The sequence below is a fragment of the Theropithecus gelada genome, chromosome 3 (assembly GCF_003255815.1).
Source record: "Theropithecus gelada isolate Dixy chromosome 3, Tgel_1.0, whole genome shotgun sequence".
NCBI lineage: Eukaryota > Metazoa > Chordata > Mammalia > Primates > Cercopithecidae > Theropithecus > Theropithecus gelada.
The window spans coordinates 28,705,109-28,725,754 of NC_037670.1; the positions used below are offsets into that span (position 1 = coordinate 28,705,109).

General features: G+C 39.3%; 2 protein-coding genes across 2 annotated transcripts in view; both read right to left on the reverse strand.

Moving 5' to 3' along the window:
- The window catches only part of MRPS6 (mitochondrial ribosomal protein S6), a 69,128-nt gene that overhangs the window by 27,329 nt on the left and 21,153 nt on the right, over positions 1-20,646 (reverse strand). The window lies entirely within an intron of this gene.
- The window catches only part of SLC5A3 (solute carrier family 5 member 3), a 33,062-nt gene continuing 21,098 nt past the window's right edge, over positions 8,683-20,646 (reverse strand). Inside the window, exon 2 of the mRNA XM_025378080.1 lies at positions 8,683-19,977. Within this exon, the coding sequence (XP_025233865.1) occupies positions 17,489-19,645 (2,157 nt within the window). The 5' untranslated portion in view covers positions 19,646-19,977 and the 3' untranslated portion in view covers positions 8,683-17,488. The remainder of the gene's footprint in view (positions 19,978-20,646) is intronic.

The window sequence follows — 20,646 nt, forward strand, 5'->3', positions numbered from 1 at the left end:
CTGGCTTCTCATCCTCCCAAAGATGAATGACTCTGGCTGAATTGCAGTTTGTAAAAGATTTTAAAGCAACGATCTTCTCCAACACTAATTTAAGGAACATAGAAGTTTCACTCTTTCTCACCAACAATATTGGACTCTTGTCTGAATGTGAAATGGAGAAATGACAACCCCAGTATTTGTGGTAAATACTACTATATCAGCTAGAAACAAGCCAAAATGAAGGTACTCTGCTTGCTATTCTGAGGACATTTTAAAGTCCATGATCCTCTTGCTGAGAGGTTTCCATTTCTATACTCCCCATCCCCCTTCAGATGCACTCACAGATAAAAGATAAACGGGAAGATTGGCAGGAGTCCTGGTTACTATGACAGCAAGTAAAGGAAAGGAAATGCCTAAGCTTGTGAAATGGATTGTGGGAACAGGAATCAGGTAGGCATTACTGAGCCACCTGCCTTGTTGATTGCGCGCCTTCATGCACAATTCAGTTCCCTGCCTTCGCCTTATATTTCAACCTCTTCACAGGGTAGAAGGGAGACAGCACTAGCATGACAAGAAAACCAGGGGAGGGAGCAGTCAACCAAAGATTTAGATGGTAGAGACAAAAGGTTTATAAGAAAATGAATCTTCTACATACCCACGTAAAGTTTAGCAAAAATATCACCTGATGGACTGGGTTAAGAGAAGTTCTTAAAATCATACATTCATAGAATGACAAACATGGACTCTGACAAGAAAGTCAGATTTGCATAATTTGCTAAACAGACCAAAAGCATGTCCATAAACTAGACCAACTGCAGTGTTGCTCAAATTCAAGTGGTGGGAGGAAGGCGCCTAATGAACTGCTCTACTCTGCAGAGCAGGGAAGAGAAAGGGCACAAACACAAAGGAATTACAGGAATAAAAACATGCATCAGCTACTTTTTCAGATGCCACATATGAGGCAGATCACGTGTTGTCTTTGTGTGTCTGGCTTATTTCACTTCACATAATATCCTCCAGGCTCATCCATGTTGTTGCACAGGATTTCCTTTTTTATGGCTGAAGAGTATTCTACTGTGTATGTATACCGTACTTTCTTTATCCATTCATCCACTGATGGACACTTAGGTTGATTCACATCTCAGCTGTTGTGAATAGTGTTGCACGAACACAGGAATACAGATACCTCTTCGATGCCGATTTTATTCTGTTTATCCAGTAGTAAGACTGCTGGATCATACGGTCATTCTATTTTTAATATTTTGAGAAATCTCCATACTGTTTGCGACAATGGTTGCACTAATTTATTTCCAACAACAGTGTGCAACAGTTTCTTTTCTCCATGTCCTCGTCAACATTTGTATTTTGTCTTTTTCATAATAGCCATCCTGACAGGTATGAGGTGATATCTCAATGTGGTTTGTTTTTGCTTTTGATAGAGACGGGGTTTCACCATGCTGGCCAGCCTGGTCTCGAACTCCTGACATCAAGTGATCCACCCACCTCAGCCTCCCAAAGTGCTGGGATTATAGGCATGAGCCACCATGCCCAGCCTCAATGTGGTTTTGTGTTTCTCTGAATTATGCTAAATGAAATAAGACAGGCAAAGAAAGACAAATACTGTACAATCTCACTCATGACATTTTAAAAAGTTGGTCTCATAGAAGTAGAGAGTAGAATGGTGGTTACCAGAGGCTTAGGTGGTTATGGGGAGGGGGGACTGGGAGCTGACAGTCAAATGATATATAATCACAGATGGAGGAATAGTTTTTAAAGTGTCCAGAATAGACAAATATAGACAGAAAGTAGATGAGTAATTGTCTGGGCCAGGGGATAGTGGGAAGAGAATAGGTGTGGGGAGGGAGAATTGGGGAGTGACGACTAATGATTATGAATGTTCTAAAACTGACTGTGGTGATGGTTGCACAACTCTGAACAAACTAAAAACCACTGGATTGTACACTTCAAATGGGGGAATTGTAAGATATATGAAGTTTATCTCAATGAAACTGTTTTTTCAAAAAGATCCAGCTACTTTCTATAAATGTGCCTTTCTTCTGTAACCCCATAGGTATCTCTCTCATTCCACATACACCTTGCAAGTGTAATTATTTAGGGGTCTGTCCCCATGCTTAAACCTCTTCAAGGCTGCTTCTTACTCATGGTTATTAGATGCTGGAGGTCCAAAGAACCTGGCTTACAATACATGTTCAATAAATGTTTGATGACTATATAAGTCACAGAATAAATAGAAAATTGAGAAATAAAAGTTGCTAACTGTACTTAATACAACTAGAAAGGAAGAAAGGATTATACTGAGTCATAAAATTTAAAAGATCTTCACTGCAAAGAGGAAAACAGAATATTTTTTGAAAGACTGAGATGCATAATGAAGTTAATACACATCCCACTAGTCAAAAGGAGAGATGCAGTGTAAAAGAACTAGAAATAATAAGACAAAAGACAGAAACAAAGGTTAAGGCACAGGCAGAAACGCTTAACAGTATATCCAAACTTCTAAAAATTCTTGGGATTAAAATACAAAACCCAATGGGTGTTCAACTCCTGAAGCACATGGGGAACAATACAGCAACAAAAAAACCTCAACTCTGAAAAGCCATGGAAAACTGGAAATGGAGTCAGCAAGCCCTATGAAGAGACAACAGGACTTTACAGGGGGCCTACCTTAGGGTGTGCCAGTGAGGTTCCAAATTAGACTTGGAAACGGGGCAAGCCCTAGGGAATGGTGGCTCTCATTTTGTTGCACTATTAGCAGTGTCTCTCCTCAATTACTGAAACATGGAGGCCACATATGAAAAGGAACCTCAACTGCCTCGAAGTTATCCAGAGGAAAAAACAGAAGAGCAAGGTGGCGAAGGGTCTGAAATCTATGCCCTGTGCTGTACACCCAGAGTGAAGAACATGCTGTCTGATTTTGAGACTTCGGACCACATTTATCTTCAACATTTCTCTTCAAATAAAAGTGAGGGAGGGGACAACACTTCAGAGGCAGAACTTGGGAGTAAAAGCCAGAGACAGATTTAAGGTCAATCAGAAAATCCCTTAAAGTTTAGAACTTTCTGAAGGTGGAATGAGTCTCCTTGGCGGGAAGGGGGTGGTGGTGCTGGTTATGTTCTATTTCCTATGGGTGGTGTGGTGACATAGGTATTTGCTTCACAATTACAAGTGATTCTCGTTACTCATGGAATCCATATATGCCAATTTGCCTACTTGATAGAATTTATTTGTAGCCCCCAAATCAATACTCCCAGCAATACTGCAGTCATCTGTAGATATGCACATGTGCAGAGTGTGGTGGAAAATTACAGTTGCTTATTGTACACATTCCCAGCTGAGGTAGAAAAAGGCAATGTCCTGCCCTCGTTTCAGCTCACATATCATAAACAAGTGTCCTTTTGCCGTCTATTTAGTACCATGTTTTCTGCATGTGTGCTTTCTGGGGTCATTTTGTTTTTTAAAATGGCTCCCAAGTGTAGTGCTGAAGGGCTGTCTAGTGTTCCTAAGCTTAAGGATGTGATGTGCCTTAGGGAAAAAAAATTTATGCTAGATAAGCTTCATGCAGGCATGAGTTCTAGCGCTATGGGTCTTGAGCACAAAATTATCATTGTTATCAATGTTATTGACAATTAGTAACTATGGTGTCTTTAAACAGAAACATACATAAATCAAGGTCATGTACTGATTGACAAAAATGACACGACCATACACTGGAATGAATCTAACGCAAGGGCCAATGATTCCGAATTCACTCATGCAGCCCTTGAGGTAAATTTACAGAACATAACTACCACAAATAAACCATGTTTATTACACTGTACATGTGTCATTTTATAGAGTATGTTAAAACAATAAAATAGCTTTGATGGGTGGTATTCACACATTGTATAAAAGAATCACCTATACAGTCTTATTTTTTTTTTTTTTTAATGAGACAAGATCTCACGCTGTTGCCTAGGCTGGAGTACAGTGGCACAACAGTAGCTCATTGTAGCCTCAACCTCCCAGGCTCAAGCAATCCTTCCGCCTCGGCCTCTTCAGTAGCCAGCCGTTTGAGCAGCTGGGACTACAGGTGTGCATCAGCACATGTGGCTAACTTTTGTGTATTTTGTAGATATGGGGTTTTGCTATGTTGCCCAGGCTGGTCTCGAACTCCTCGGCTCAAGTGATCCACCAGCCTCAGCCTCCCAAAAGTGCTGAGATTGCAGGCAGGAGCCACTGTGCCCAGCCAACTACACAGTTTTTAAGGCCCCTTTGAAATGTGAACAATTTTCATCATTTTGCACTTAGAAATAAGCAGAATTTTAAAACTCCAACTGTGCTTCTGGTAGTCAACATGTTATCTCAGGGAAGCGCAGAAATGGGCAATAGGCTCTGCAATTTCAACCTTAGAAAGGTTAAAGAATGAGTACCAGAATTTCCAGGCAAGACAGAGGATTCAACACAAGCACCTAATTATGCTCCCACCTGAAAACCTACTAGAACTACTGTAAAGAGATTTTTTTCACCTTTGTGGAGGTATGATTGTCAAATAAAAATGATACATATTCAAAGTAAACAATGTGATGTTTTGATGCACCTATTGTGCAGGATTTTTTTTTTTTTCCAGGTACAACCTTACAGGAATACGAGAAGAAACAGCAGCAATAATATTTTGGAAGAAAGGAAACAGAAGTAGAAAATCAACAATGGGAAAAACTAAGAATCAACCAAACCAACACCGGGCACCTCTGGGAAGTGGGGGTGAAGTGACACTAAAATAAATACAATTGGTCGAAAGTTGAAGGACTAGTTGGATCCTGAGATGCATATTTGAAGGTTTATACTCTGTGGCAGATAGAAGAGGGCTCTGCATTGGAGGGCACAGGCACAGCTCTAAATGGCAGTACTGTACCAAGAAGAGATTAAGGAAAAAATGCACGCTGTGAACGCTGGGGCCCCTGTGTTCTTTCCCCACTTGGCTCTCACAATCATGGCAAAAGGCCTTTTACCCTTCAGTTTAAAACTCAAAACATTCTGTGGAAAGCCTGACTTATTCTAAAGATATCACAGGACTTAACCCAACACACGGCCAGGCCATTGCAGGCCCAAGCGTGATGTCAGCATGCTCCACCACCCTATTAAAAATAAGCAGATCAACATATATTGGAGAAAAGCCTTTAACATGGAAGATTAACACAGAAAAAAACTATCTTGAAGTAAATAACGCGGGAATGGAAGATGACTACCTTCAGAGATGAGAAGACACAAGATATAAGACAAGAATAAGAGATTACAAAAAAAGATTTGAGGAACAAAAGAGCTCTTAAAATTGAAAAGCTTGACAGAAACTTTCTTCTTTTTCAACAGAAGGGTTGGAAGATAAAGTTTAGAAACTGCCCTAGAAAGAGCAAAAAGAGATGAAAATTAAGAGCAAAGGCATGAAACCAAGTGTACCAGTCAAGGAGGTCCAAGAGCTAAACAAAAGGGGCTCTAAGCAGAAGAGAGCAGGGAGAATCACAGTCCCCAAGCGGAGCTGCCGTTCTGAAAGAACCCTGCCAGGGCCAGCACTGTCCAAGAAAAGCTTCTGTCAAAGCACCTAACTGAAACTTCAGAGCACGGAGGCTAGAGGCTAGAAAATTCCTATGGTCTTATGATTTCAAATTTCGGAAGGTAGAATTCTACATTCAGCCAAACTTGTAAACAAGTATGAGGTAGAATAAAGACTCTATCCATGCAAAAATTAATTCTAAGGTGTTACAGGATTCAACAAAATGAGCTGCATCAGTATCATCAGATTACTCACTGCTGGAGAAGAGAAATACAAACACCGAGGGAAGGCTAAGAAGAAACCACTGGAGTTGGTTTAGAACTGGAGGCATCTATAGATGTGCACAGTTAGCGACAGGAACATGTTCTGAGAAATGTGTCGTTAGGCAGTTTTGTTTTGTACGATCATAAAGTGTACTTCCACACACCTAGATGGTGTGCCCTACTACACACCTAAGCTATGTGGTGTAGCCTACCGTTCCTACACTACAAACCCATGCAGTTACTGCAGGGAATACCATAGGCAACTGCACAACAACGGTAAGTACTTGAGCATCTAAGCACAGAAAAGGTACAGTCAAAATATGGTATAAAAGATAAAAAATGGTACACCCATAAAGGGCACTTACCATGAATGGGCTGGCAAGACTGAAGTTGCTTTGGGTGAGTGAGTGGTTAGTGAGCGTGAAAGCTTAAGACATTACCGTCCACTTTCATATCCCTGGCAGCAGCGTTTGTTTACACCAGCACCACCACCAACAGGAGTAACACGTTATGGTACGTTACAAGGTCACTAGGCTATAGAAACTTTTCAGCTCCACTATTTTGTAGGACCACCATCATATATGTCATCCATTGTTGACTGAAACACCCGGTCTCTACTAAAAAAACAAAAAATTAGCCGGGTGTGGTGGCAGGCACCTGTAGTCCCAGTTACTCGGGAGGCGGAGGCAGGAGAATGGCATGAACCCAGGAGGCGGAGCTTGCAGTGAGCCGAGATTGTGCCACTGCACTCCTGCCTGGGCGACAGAGCCAGACTCCATCTCAAAAAATAAAAATAAAAAATAAAAAAAAAAAGAATAAAAAAAAATAATTAAAAAAAGACATGTGACTCTATGTGTATTTCCTAGTTCTGTACGCTGAAAGGGCCCAGAAGTCATGAGACCCCTACAGCAGTGAGTACTCCAAGCCACTCTTACTAAATGCCCAATCCCCAGACTGAGGCAAGGAAATGACACGGTGCACCCAGGACATCTTACTGCGCTGGAAAATGCAAAGCACTCAAGAATTGAGGGAAACATCACAAAGGACAAAGAAACTATAGATAAAGAAACCAGCTAAATCTGGAAACATCTAAGCAAAATAATCATGAATAATAACTCACTGAACAAAATAATCCAGGAGTTCATACTGACAAATGAACGGGAAAAGGAGAAGCTCTTGAGTTCAGTATCCTCCCCATCAAAAAAAAGGCTAGAAAATAGCCATCATAGGCCGGGTGCGGTGGCTCAAGCCTGTAATCCCAGCACTTTGGGAGGCCGAGACGGGCGGATCACGAGGTCAGGAGATCGAGACCATCCTGGCTAACACGGTGAAACCCCGTCTCTACTAAAAAAATACAAAAAACTAGCCGGGCGAGGTGGCGGGCGCCTGTAGTCCCAGCTACTCGGGAGGCTGAGGCAGGAGAATGGCGTAAACCCGGGAGGCGGAGCTTGCAGTGAGCCGAGATCCGGCCACTGCACTCCAGCCTGGGCGACAGAGCAAGACTCTGTCTCAAAAAAAAAAAAAAAAAAAAAAAAAAGAAAATAGCCATCATAGTAACAACTTAGGCAGGATTCCTAGATAAATGAATGCTAAAACTAGGGGTTCAAGTTTGATGAGAAATAGGTTATTTACATGGTTTTTAAGTATCCCCCCACTAATTACGTATTACCAAAGGGAAAAAATAGTAACATGGGAGAAACCTGGTGGACACCACCTTAATCAAGTATCAAAGTTACTATCAACGATAATGGGACAACACATCCAATGCCTCCTAATGTGAAGCTTTAGGGGTGTAGCATCACTTTTGTATTTCTGCCAAAAATGCATACTGTGAACCTAATCAAGAGGGAACAGATAAACCCAAACTGAAAAGGGACAGTCACAAAATGATTGGCCTGTATTACTTTAAAAATGTCAATACAGGCTGGGCATGGTGGCTCGCGCCTGTAATTCCAGCACTTTGGGAAGCCGAGGAGGGTGGGATCACCTGAGAGGTCAGGAGTTCAAGACCAGCCTGGCCAACATGGCAAAACCACATCTCTACTAAAACTACAAAAATTAGCCAGGTGTGGTGGCAAGAGCCTGTAATCCCAGCTACTCAAGAGGCTGAGGCACGAGAATTGCTCAGAGACAGAGGCTGCAGTGAGCCAAGATCACACCACTGTATTCTAGCCTGGGTGACAGAGCAAGTCACATTTCCCGCCTCACCCCCACCAAAAAAAAAAGTCAGTACTGTGAAAGACAAAAGCCAGTAAGTGATCCAGATTAAAGGGGGCAAAAGACATAAAAGCTAAATGCAATGAACTGGCTTCTGAAAGCGGGGGAAAACCTGCTATAAAGACATTACTAGACCCAGGAATATTTGAATAGTCTTTTGATTCAAAATCACTGTTTCTGTCCAGAGTTTGATAATCATGAGTGACTGTTCTTAAGAAATATACACACAAAGTACTCAGGGAGTAAAGGGGAACGATGTCTGCAAATAGTATCTCAAATGGTTCAGAAAAAATATTTATGCTTCAGAAGAATGGCAAAGCCAATGTGGCAGGCAGTATGTTAACCCCTGGTGAGCCTGGATGAAGTCAAGTCCTAAATTCCTCATTCCATTCTTAACAACTTTCCTGTAACTTGAAATTTCAAAATTAGAAGTGAAAAAATTAAGAATATTTTAACTTACTCTACGTTTTACATATAATCCTATTCTCAGTCAATACCTGTGAGTCAGTGTTTACACAGATTTAAAATGTCAAAAATTAGTAGAGGGAAACTCACTGGAAACCATTCATGGGCGAAGGGCAAAAGAAACTGAGGTACAAACTCTTTTTCAACTCTGACACCCAGAACACTACATTGTGGAGGTGTTCATACTGAAAATACTTAGTCACAGAAATATAAATTTTTCATTTTATTCAAAGTTGGTACAGAATTGCTAACATTTCCATAAAATAATTACTATACTTCAGTTACAGGACAAAATACCACAGAAAGGAATGTACTTTGCAAGAAATGTAGTTCATCTTAAGTTTCCAAATACTTCTGAAGGCTAATGCAGCAGCTGGCAAAATAACACACAGTACACAAGGAACAGTGTATTTTACAGAGTCAGTAATGAAAACTGACAGCTCTTTAGCAGATATGCTTTTTTTTTTCATTTTTTAAACAATAACACTTTCAAAAACACATGAAACCAAGATCATACATGTTTACAATTTTAAAAAATCAGATTGTACACAGTAGGTTAGAATAGACAAGTTAGAATTGTCATGATTTTAACAATCTTAAATCTACAATTTCAACTGTACTCCTTTCAATATAGAAATAACCTGCTTTATACCAAATTCTACTTTCTGTTTGCAACTAAAACACTGTACAATGAGATGGATCCAATTAGTCAAATCTTAAAATTAAAAAAGCTGTGAACAACAGAGGGTAAATTGGAAATCCACTTACAATTCAAAAAACTCACTAATAACAAAATTAATGTTCATCAACTTCATTTATAATCACATTTGGTCAACAATGTCTAACAAAAATGACACATGTACACAATACACACCCCCAGTGTACTAACTGGTCTCTTACAAAAAATCTGAACAAAACATCATAAGCAGGACACTGGGAAGAACATTTTTCAATGTAGACATCTTTTAAAAATGCATTAATACTTACATATCAAAATTACTAGATAAAAGCAGCAGCACTCTGCTGACATTTGGCTTAAAAATAAATGAATGAATGAAGCAATTTCACAGGATATTATTAGAAAAAGAATTGGTTTTCTTCTTGAAGAAGACTACTAACTTTTGCACAGCAACTATTTTTGATATCCATCTTATCAAAAAGAAAAAAAAAGCACTGAGAAGTGTAACACAGTTCATACGTGATTGCCAACATGGGTCTGGACAAAAGAAAATGGAATGTCCAAGCAAAGAATGGGTAAATCCCTGCTCTACTTCTGAACTCTGCTGGCAATCTAGAAACTGAAGCAGTAACAGTGGGGGAAAGCAAGGGAACAAATTCCATACCATCATCTGACACTAACGGAGTATGGCATTATTTAAAAAAAATAAAGCTTTTGCATTTTAATAACCCCACAGAAAAGTCCATGAGCAAAAGACTTGATCTGTTTGCCACTCAAAAGTTAGAGATCTCACAGTGAAATTAGAAAACTCTAATTATACATATTTACACTGCTAGGACTACTTTTCACCTAGGCTAATTAAAGCAGTTCTCCATGAAATTATAAATGAAAGGCATTTCTGCCAAAGAAATCTCCAGAAGCATTCTTTTGTACACTTCTAACAAACTATCTTAAATTTAAAAACATGTAAAGGTACAGAACACATAGTATGTAGGATTAACAGGTTGTAACAGCTTTGCATTATCACATGTTGCTAAGCCAAAGATGTTACTCAAACTTCTTTTTCCTGCATTTCTGGTACTCTTCTTCCCCTCATCCCCCCAGGCCTGAGGTTTGATATTCTCAAATAATGTGGTAGGCTCATACCTGGCTAGCTTTTTGCTGGCAAGAATAATCTCTCCCTCAAAGTGTTCAGGTTAACTCTTCTAAAACACCTCATATTAGTCCACACCAGATATAGTCTTCCTTATAGATATATTAGAGTTGACCAAGTCTTTCCCTAAAGAGATAATTATATAAAAGAGTAGGAACAAAGGTAGTCATTTCTCTCCCATTCTGAGAATTACATCTTTTAACACATGGGCAAAATTTAAGACAAAGACATTCATTCATTCTTGATGAACAAGCTACTCAGAGGTGAAGTGAGGAGGTGGAAAAGGGCAATGCTGAGTAGAAGAATATACATTCTCTTTTGCACACACATTAACAGATTTCATCTCATCTAGACTAGAAGAGGGTTAATGGGACAGGTGAAAGAATCCTCTCCATCCCACTGTGAAAAGCAAAGTAGCACCTCTAGCAAATCTGCTTCAGAATTAGTTTGATGCTCAGAACACTCAGATAAAATTATCCTTTATTAAAATGAAGCACAGTTAAGTATAGGAAAAAAATAAAGGTAACTTCATCTCTCACATACAAAAGTACACAAAAAAATCAAAGACGAGTAGTATTTGCCCTGTTAAAAGTATGACTTTCTGCATGTTTGGGGGGGCACTGTTGATAAGAGGTAATATTTCTTAAAAGATTTAAGCTTTTTTTACAAAAAACCCCAATGACACTACAGCTTAAAGCAGAAATGTGTCACCTGTTTCACCCACCAAAAACCTAGATATCCATCCTGTGTCTCCAGTTTCAGGTTGCAGTAAAAAGTCCTCAAACCCCATTTTAGCTAGTAACCCCCAAACATAATTTTGGCATTCTTGACATTTATATTCTCTCCCTCTATCAATGTGGTACAAACTTATTGAGATCATTCCTTTGGATCCCTTACAATTAGGACCAGTTTAGATACTGCATTGTCTTGGGCTTATCAATACTGTAGTCCTCATAGCAACTCTGAGACAAATACCTGGTGGCCTTTATGACTGGCACTTACGGGATACAGAGAATACTATTAGTCTTGTGCTTTCTATGTGTGGATACACTAATGTGTGAACACGATTTTGTGCTTTCTATGGACTTTAGCTTTCTATCATGGAATATAAACTGTTGTCACGTACCTGTTCTCAGATATACCTATCAACCTACAATGGAAAAACAACAAAATTAAGATCACAGAACATAAGTAACTTTAAATTTTTAATTATGGATATAAAAGAAACAACATTTAGGCTGCAACACAAATACAGAACTACTTGGTTTCACTGAAACTAAATAACGGCTGCGAGTAAAGTATGTAAATATAATGCATGTGTGTGGTTTTTTTTTTACTTCCTTCACTAGTTATGACAAAATTTAAAAAGAATAACAAATACAAATTTTCTGTTAAGAACGGAAAGGTGCAAACAAGCAGAGTCAATACTGGTAACCAGAAGGCACTAATCCAAACACATAAATTTCATAAGCTGGTTATATTATGGAATACTACATATACTGGCCTTTGCCAGTTTGGGATTTCTACAATAGCAATAAGCCTCGTTTCTATTTCCAATTATAACAACAAAAAGATGAGTTACTAGTGAACATTCCACTTACAAAAGTCTAAGCTACGTTGATAAATTGAAAACTTGTCTAGACTACTCTGTCCAAGAGCAATAAAAAGTAAACACTTTTATCCTTTTATCCAGCAGCACTAGGAAACAGGGTGAATTTACTAAGATAAATTAGGTTGGGGATAGCTACTGCCAACTTGTGCTGTTGTCAAATTCACTGTAATAAGTATTCCTCTTATTAATAGAGCTCTGAATGTAAACAACCTAGAAGTGAGGGGTAGAGCTTCAGTATCATGGGCAACAATTATGTTACAGTGCTTTTCGGTGGTACGGAGCAAAACCACTGTTCCTACACTACGAAGAATCTGAGACCGCTGTGTTTTGTCTTGATTTGCTTGCTCTTCAGCTGCTTACTTTATTCTAGCATCCTTTCTCTTCAAGCAGGCTGTGAACCCAGGTAGCCAAATTTAAGAGTCATTACATAAAGTAAGGTTATTGGTTTAAGTCAACAGCCTCAGACTATGTATGGTACTGCCCAAAAAGTAAAGTGTACAAGATTAGCAATCATACAGATACACCAAACAGTTTTTGTTTATTTCTGAATGAAAGACTGTATGCCAATGGTTAGGGTTGTTGGTTACCAGATAAATTAGGTGCTTATCCCAAAACAAAAAAACTAATCCCTCTTTTTATAAAGAAGTTTAGATGGAAACAGAAACACAAATTACATCAATTCTCACAACATTCCTTTAAAGGTGAATCAGTAATTTAAAGCCTTATTCTCAGCATCGGAGACAGAGAAGTTTAAATAAAAACATTTTAAGTAGCTGAACAGCTAAAGTATTCCAACAGAGGACAGTCTGACAAAAACATTCCATTTTAAGTGACCTTGAGAGAAGAAAAAGATTTGCAGTCCTAAGTTAACCAAGTCTAGCAATCGAAAGATTACTTTTTCACAGTCCAGCCCCATACCTTCCAGTACAAAAGGGTTCCTCTGTATGCCAACTAATCCCAAATTTTTACTTTTACTGGAAAAAAAAACTTTTTTTGGCATCAAAACAAACTCCATTGTTTCTCTGCACTCTGACACCATCATTTCAAAGGGGCTCACATAAATGATCACTACTGCTCTCTCCCTAATTTTTGAAAAAGGAATTCTGAGAATAAAATAGTGCTTTTATTATTAACCAACACAAAGTGTGAGAAAATCATTCTCGAGAATTAACATTTTAAGCTAACAGAAATTCAGTATACCTAAAGCATAATTATATTTAATGAATCATTATTTGGATCTAAAAGTCCTCAATCCTGGGGCAAAATGGCACTTTCACACATCATGCGAATATGCCTTAAAGTGAACTAAGCTGACAAATCAAAATTTGAATTTGCTAAGTGCTGAAAAGACTAGGTGTAGAACTGACACAGTAATGTGAAGGAAGACAAAGAGAAAGACCAGTCTCTCTGAATGGTAAGTGGGCATATACACATATAGAAATATATCCCATTTGTAAAGAAGTCTGCTCAGGCTATTATCAACAATGAAATGCCTTCAACAACCTAGCACCTGGCTAATGCAAAATCTTACAAATATTGAAGCCTCAAAGCATTTTTCTACTAAATTATCTCTACTGTATTAACAAACTTTGTACTTTATAATGCTCAAACATCAAATCAGGGTTTAACAAGCTGAATCTTATTTATTAGTGCCCTAATTTATATGGGGAGGAGTTTAAAGTAGCTGAGAATCAAGGTGCTTCAAGCTCTAGAATCCAATGAAAATGATTCTACATATGCAGATTTTAAACTAATATTTGTTGTCTTTTACCAATGGGCTAATGTCTGTGTCACCCAGGTACTTATCTCACTTAATCATTTTTCTGATTTCTTAGGAAAATTTTGTCCTGGCAAGTCTCTGTGGTCACATAATTTAACAGGAATGGTGTTGTGTACATCTCTCTACTCAAACCTAGGAAATAGTGAGGTGTCACCACCAGCGACCCATGTGATCCCCTTCCAGTCATCATGCCTCTGATGAAAATGAGCCAGGGGAATCAACATAACGTAACCCTGTAAGCTTTAACACTGCCAAGCAGGAACAGGGAAGACCTAACCTTTGAGTAGCAAATAACTGAGTAGCCAGTAAGCCACTGTATTTGGTGGTAAAGAATGAAAATAACCCATAGGCTACACCAAATGATATTCAAAGTCAGAGGGGAAGATCCATATGCCCACTATAGAGAAATAAGCCATGGACTGCGAATACAGACACACTCAATTGGCCCTCACAAGACTGAACCCCTTGCTTAGCCTCAGGTTACAGAAGTGCATAACAACTCCCTCAACTCAGTTCTTAAAATGTGAAGTTTCAGAGTGATAGGTCCCAGCTAATTTCTTGAGGTACTATCCCTAAAAGCTACGGCTACATGACCCTGGCCAGCCTCTTTGTGCCAAAGACAATAGATCCTTTGAGCCAAGTGAAAAGGAAGCCCTAGGAGATAAGATCTATTGAATTTAGGCCAAAGGACACAGCACCACTGCTATTGCTTGATGCTTCTCTTATCTGAAGACAAAGCATAATTACCCCTGGGAAAGAATAGCTGGTGAAGAAGAAAGTGGCTCAAGTGTTTACTCTCTGGGGGTGGCAGAACAGAATATTCTTAAAGATTACCAGGGAAATTAGAGGTCCCACAAAATACGCAATAATCATCCTGCATACCAATGTAATACGCCCTTCTCATCAGATCTTGGGACGAAAATTGCCTGAGAAGACAAAAGTCTAAGAACTGGGGATACCATTAACACCTGGTAAGACATTTATTTTTCTCTACCTTCCAAGACCAGTGTCCTCACCTCATTTTGACTTTTAGCTATTCTAGTCAATATCAATCTTCAATTCTGAATCTTAGCTTGAGCTAATATAAAAATATACACATGTTAATGTCTAAAGACCAATGTCATCATTTAGGACCCATTTAATCAGTGTAAAGTATGAACACTTTGCTAGCTTAAGACAGTCCATGTATCATTCCAGGAACAATCATTCTAATGAAATATAGACTGGAGACTGGTCCCTGAATGAAGTTGCAATCAGCAATTCACAAACTCACTGGAGCACATTATCTATTACTGGGAAGCAATAAGAAAGACAAGCTTCAGGGACTTTAGTCTAAATAAAGTGATGTTTATACTGGCAAGAATAAACAACTCTAATGAATATGCTAATAGTCATTCCTTATTTACAGACTTTAGTACTCTAAACTTGACCTACTGCTATATACACACAGACACAAGATGATGTACCTTATGTATCTTACTAAGAGCAGAAAGAAGGTAGAGGGACCCTAATTAAATAAAGGGAGGAAAAAAAAATCACAAACACCTCCTATTCATTTACGCTGGATATGGAAGAGACAGAAAGGCTGCCCAGTCAATATGTCAATTATCACCGAATTAAAAAGCAGTGTCGTTCAAAGAAAATTTTAGTTCTTACAACTTAATGTTAATTTGAAAAATCCAAGATCTTATTACTTTCCCAACACCGTAAGGTTGTCCCAAAGGAAGAACAGTTCCTTTGGGAAAATAGGACAAAACATTGACAAACCATTTGTCCAGACACATCTAAACAAACCATAAGACCAGCATTTGGAGACCTGGTTTCTGTTCTTCCCAAATAAGACTTCATAACCTTGAACATGTCGCAGCCTCAACCTCCAAACAAGAAAAGGATGATCTCTATTTGGCCCCAAATTATAAACCTCAAGAATAAAACTAACAAAAAAATTCTACAAGGCACTCTAGCAGTCTAAGCTCTTCAGATATACATGCTATTCATACATAAATTATTTTTTCATTTACAGACTCAGTCCATCAGAAAGCCTCCTGGATCATGGGAAGACACTATGCTACCTGATGATCTCTAAAATTAACTTTGGACTAATCAAGTCCATCATAATGAAACTAGTTTATAGACTACAAAAAAATTAAAAACAAGACTGAGTTCAAAATCTACAAAAGTATTTATGAAAGTAATTTCCCTAAATACAAGTCTAGTAAAATCATGCAATCTAAAAAGTATCAGAGATTAAAGAAAGTCAAAGAAAGTACATACATAATTTGCTTCCTTCATCTTTCATGGAGGACAAAGGACAGTGTTGAGCACACAAAGACACAGAAGTACATAATCTGCAGAGCTTTTCTCTAACATCTTTTGTACCCTGTACCCACCCACTAGCTGCAAGTGGGTGCCAAGCCATGTCAAGTTAGAGTTCTATAATTACACAGTCCTGTAATACCCTCCACAAGACACACTACTAACCCCAAAAGTTCTTGTTTGGCACCTCTCAAACATGCTATCCATCCTACGGAAAGACTATATTGACAACCTAACAACAGCAAAGTACGCACTGAGTTTTCTGTTACTGATGGCCAGCTTGCATTGAAATATCCTCATGCTCTAAGTCACTATAACAAAAACACAGAGGTTGTGTACAGATGGCAAGTCTTTTGAGGAAAAGAAAAATCAGGGAAAAACTCGGCAAGGATGCAATAAGATATGAGAATTAAATTTTCCCTCTAAAAATTCAACCTTGATATATCATGATCTAATCAAGTAGAGCAATCCAGCACACAAAGGCAGCGTCAATTTTTCTTTAGGTTTCCGGACATATCTTCCAACTAGATCCACTTAGGAAGGCATTTGGCTAATAATTTTTCCAAATAACAAGAACAAAGCTAGAAAATTAGCAGAATATATGAGTAATCATCTGATTAGCGTAAGTTAATTAAACACTGCTTAGGGGCTGGTCCTTTCCAAACTGTATGAACAACCTTAATATGATCAATAAATATGGGGATCATCAGCAACATTTACTTCATTTTCTCCCCCATAATCAATTAACAATACAATCATGACATGTAACTTTACAGGCAGACTTGTTGGTCATTTCAGTATGGTTCACTTAAACTTGAAAGTAGAAAGAAAAAAAAAGGAACTGGAACAAAGTTTTTCCCTAACATTCCATACTGGTGGTACAAAAATACCTACAGGAAAACATTCTTTCTTTTGGCAATCAGAATCCGTAGGCTCATGCTAACAAAATGAACCTGGCAAACAAACTTGTCCTGAAACAAGTATCACACAAACACATTCGATTTTCAGTACATAACTAATTGTACAATGTCTAAGAAATAAGTTTTTCTTAATGGTAGGAGGGCTTACAGAGACAGAAAAAAAATTTAGAAATGAGCAAATCTTCTACTTCAGGGTAAGAAGGTCTGCCAAGACTTGGCAGTGCAGACAGTATACCTTAATTCATGGTAACGTAACATATATTCTGCTCTAAGTGCTCTGTGAGAATAATTGGTCTCTCCTTACTTTGGTATACAAAATTTAAAACCACATTTGCACAATTCAGTCTGTTAGGTTTTGCTTCACTTAAGTTGAAGATTTACTTTCATCCATCTCCGGGAAAATAAAGTCTTGTAAATAGATGATTTTCTGCTAAGTAAAATTTGGCTAAAACCTACAGCGTAAACAATGCCTGAGAGATGCAACAGTTACATAACTTTTTTTCCCCAAAGACCAGTCAGTATTGTCTTAAGTTAGTGTCTCACCATATCCTTAAGTTCATAAGGAGAAATAAACAAACATGAAAATTCCAAGCGAACACACAGCAAAAAGTCCAATATTTAGTATTATTTTAACTTGCCGAGTCTCTTCTAGCATCTGTAAACAAACAGCCTCCTCCTCCATCAGGTCTCTGAGACTCCTCTTGCTGAGGCTCTTACTTTTAAAGCCACAAAACCAGTCTATGAACTTCCAGTACCGACCTCCATCCTCCGTTTCTTTTTTTCTCTCTTTCTCACCCATAAGAGCTGCTTGCCCATTGGAGTAAGCGTCAACTGGTGTTTCTGCCTCTGAATGACCTAAAGATGCCACTGGGTTGCCCTCCTCTCTGCAGGTTACCAACAGATTAACATCTTCAGGCTGAAGGCCCTTAATGCTGTCTTCAGATTTCCCGTTGGGAATGATGTGGTTGATAGTCTCATTATTCTCACTGCATCTCAGAATGCTCTTTTCTTGCATTTTGTATGGTTCCTCTTTCGGGGAGCAGCTCTCCTTCACCACCAGGTTCTTCTTAGACCAAAAGGTGGTGGTACGAATCTGTTCCTTTGTGGGAGGTGGCGTGAGAAGGCTCACAATTACAGTAATGAGTCCCGTGACCCAAAACAATCCTGTGGCCACATACATATAATGGATGTCTTTGATGAAGCCTGGCCTGTTATCAGGTTGGTCACATTCTGGGGCACGGTAGGCAAAGGCCAGTATCAAACGGACTGCTCCAAGAACAAAGCCAGCCATTCCACCATAGAAAGCCCCTTGTTCATTGCAGCGCTTCCAGAAAATTGCCAGCAGGAACAAGGCTGCCACTGGGGGTGTCAGGTAATCTGCTACCTCCTGAATATAAAGGTACATCTGGCCTCCTTGCATCTCCACGATGATTGGCACCCATGCTATGCTGATCACCACCATAAATGCCACAAATATCCTCCCCACAATCATTAACTCCCGGGAGCTCGCGCTCTTGCGGATAAGTTTGTACACATCAAGGGTGAATATGGTACTGGCACTGTTAAAGATAGAGTCCAAGTCACTCATCAGAGCTGCAATCATCACTGCCATCATTAAGCCCCGAAGGCCCACAGGGACCAGCTTCATCACCAGGCGTGGGTAAGCAATATTGGAGCAACCAGCTCTGCTTCCACACACTAGCATGCAGTGCTCTGGGTTGATGCAAGCTATGTCATCAGTAAACAGTATCCTGGAAATCATTCCTGGGACAACTATGATAAACATTGGCAGGAGCTTTAAGAAGCCAGCCATAAGAGTAGAGCCTTTGGCATGAGCAATGTTTTTGGCTGCAAGGACCCTCTGCACGATGACTTGGTCAGCACACCAGTACCATACTGAGGCTGGGGTCTGCCCAAGAATGAATCCAGGCCAAGGAACATCTTCATCTGTTGGATTCCGCAGCATTTTCAGGGCTTCTTTCTTAGGGTAGACATTACAAGAATTTGTGTTGGAAAGGTTGTATGTCAATAAGATGGAAGTGACATCGGGTGAGGCCAACATGTACCTTCTCTTAACTTCCTCAAACCCTCCAATCTCCATTATGCTAATAATCATAAGTGTAAGTGCCCCAATGATCATGAGCAGAGCCTGTAGAGTGTCTGTGTAGATCACTGCAACAAGGCCTCCGGTGACAGTCAGCAAAGCAGTCATGCCAATAAGCAGGATGACAGACACATAAAGATTCCAACCCAAAGACTCCTGGATAAAGAGGGCACCCGAATACAGATCCACTGAGAGCTTGGTGAAAATATAGAGAATCAGAGACAAGGCTGCAAAATAGACCTGAATCCTATGGCCACCAAATCGCTTGGACAAGTATTCAGGCATGGTATATACCCCTGACCGGATGTAAATTGGGATGAAAACCCATCCCAGAAGTTGTAAAAGCAGTAAGGCATTGAATTCCCATGCGCCCACTGCAAATCCACTTGCAGCTCCAGATCCTGCCAGCCCAATGAAGTGCTCACTCCCAATATTGCTCACAAACAGAGAGGCACCAATTGCTACCCAGGTCATAGAGCGCCCCGCCAAGAAGTATCCACTCACGGTGCTTCTATTAGATTTCCACATGGCAAAAAAACCAATGCACATGACCAGGATAAAATACAGGGCCACTATGGCAATGTCTGCTGTGTCCAGTACAGCTCTCATTCTGGTAACTTGTGAATAATAGCGTCCAATGACAGAAGTGTCCAACTTTATTTATTTTTAGTAACCCCAGCCAAGTCTGTAAACCATACGTGAACTGGACTACACAGAGCAACACAGCAGGTCAAAGTCTTTGTCCTTTGGTTTGCTGTCTTGATGGTGGTGGTTGTGATAAACTTTGAAGAAGACAGTTTAAATTTTCCGCTTCTTAATTGGGATTGAGAACTTAGCTCGTACTCTTAATCCACTCTCCACAAGACCATCAGCATTTACTCAGGTGCTGGAGGAGAAATTCTGAGTTGCAGCTAAGTCTAGTGAAGCCTACTGTACCAACCCTGCAAGGCAGCAAAGACAAAAGACAAAGATTGAATTAGAGGAGGGTCTCACCACGTGATGAGGAAACTTTCAGTCTAGCAAACATGGCGCAACAAGACATTCTTTATAAAAAGAAAAAAATTTTAAATACACTTCAGTTCCACAGGAAAGAGCAATCTATATGATCACAGCTGATACTTATGTGAGAATATTAATCATTTTGAACTAAGGACAAAAATTAATCAACTTCATAACTAAGTGGCCTAACTTCAGCAGCTAACTGCCTACCACAGCATTGCCCTCTCTTGTCTTACTGTGGTAGTCTCAGATTGGAACAGGTACTAAGATCTTAAAGCACCCTAAAGGGAAGAAAACACTAATTAATAATAAGGGCACAAAAATGAAATCTTAAAATACTATGAATCCTAAGAGAGTATGGGGCTAACTTTATGGCCAGTTAGGGTCCTGGATGGAACCTGGTGGTGTTTACTAGATGTTATCATCTACCCTCAGAAAATTTAAATATAGAAAACCAAGTACTGCCCAGTCTCTGGAAATGTATTGTTACAAAGCTTCTTAAACTCCAGTAAATGGATATAGTAGTCATACAGTAACCTAGAACTTGTGAGACGTCCCCTGCCCTAATGGGAAACAAGATATTCCACACAAAACTAGAAATATCCAACTTA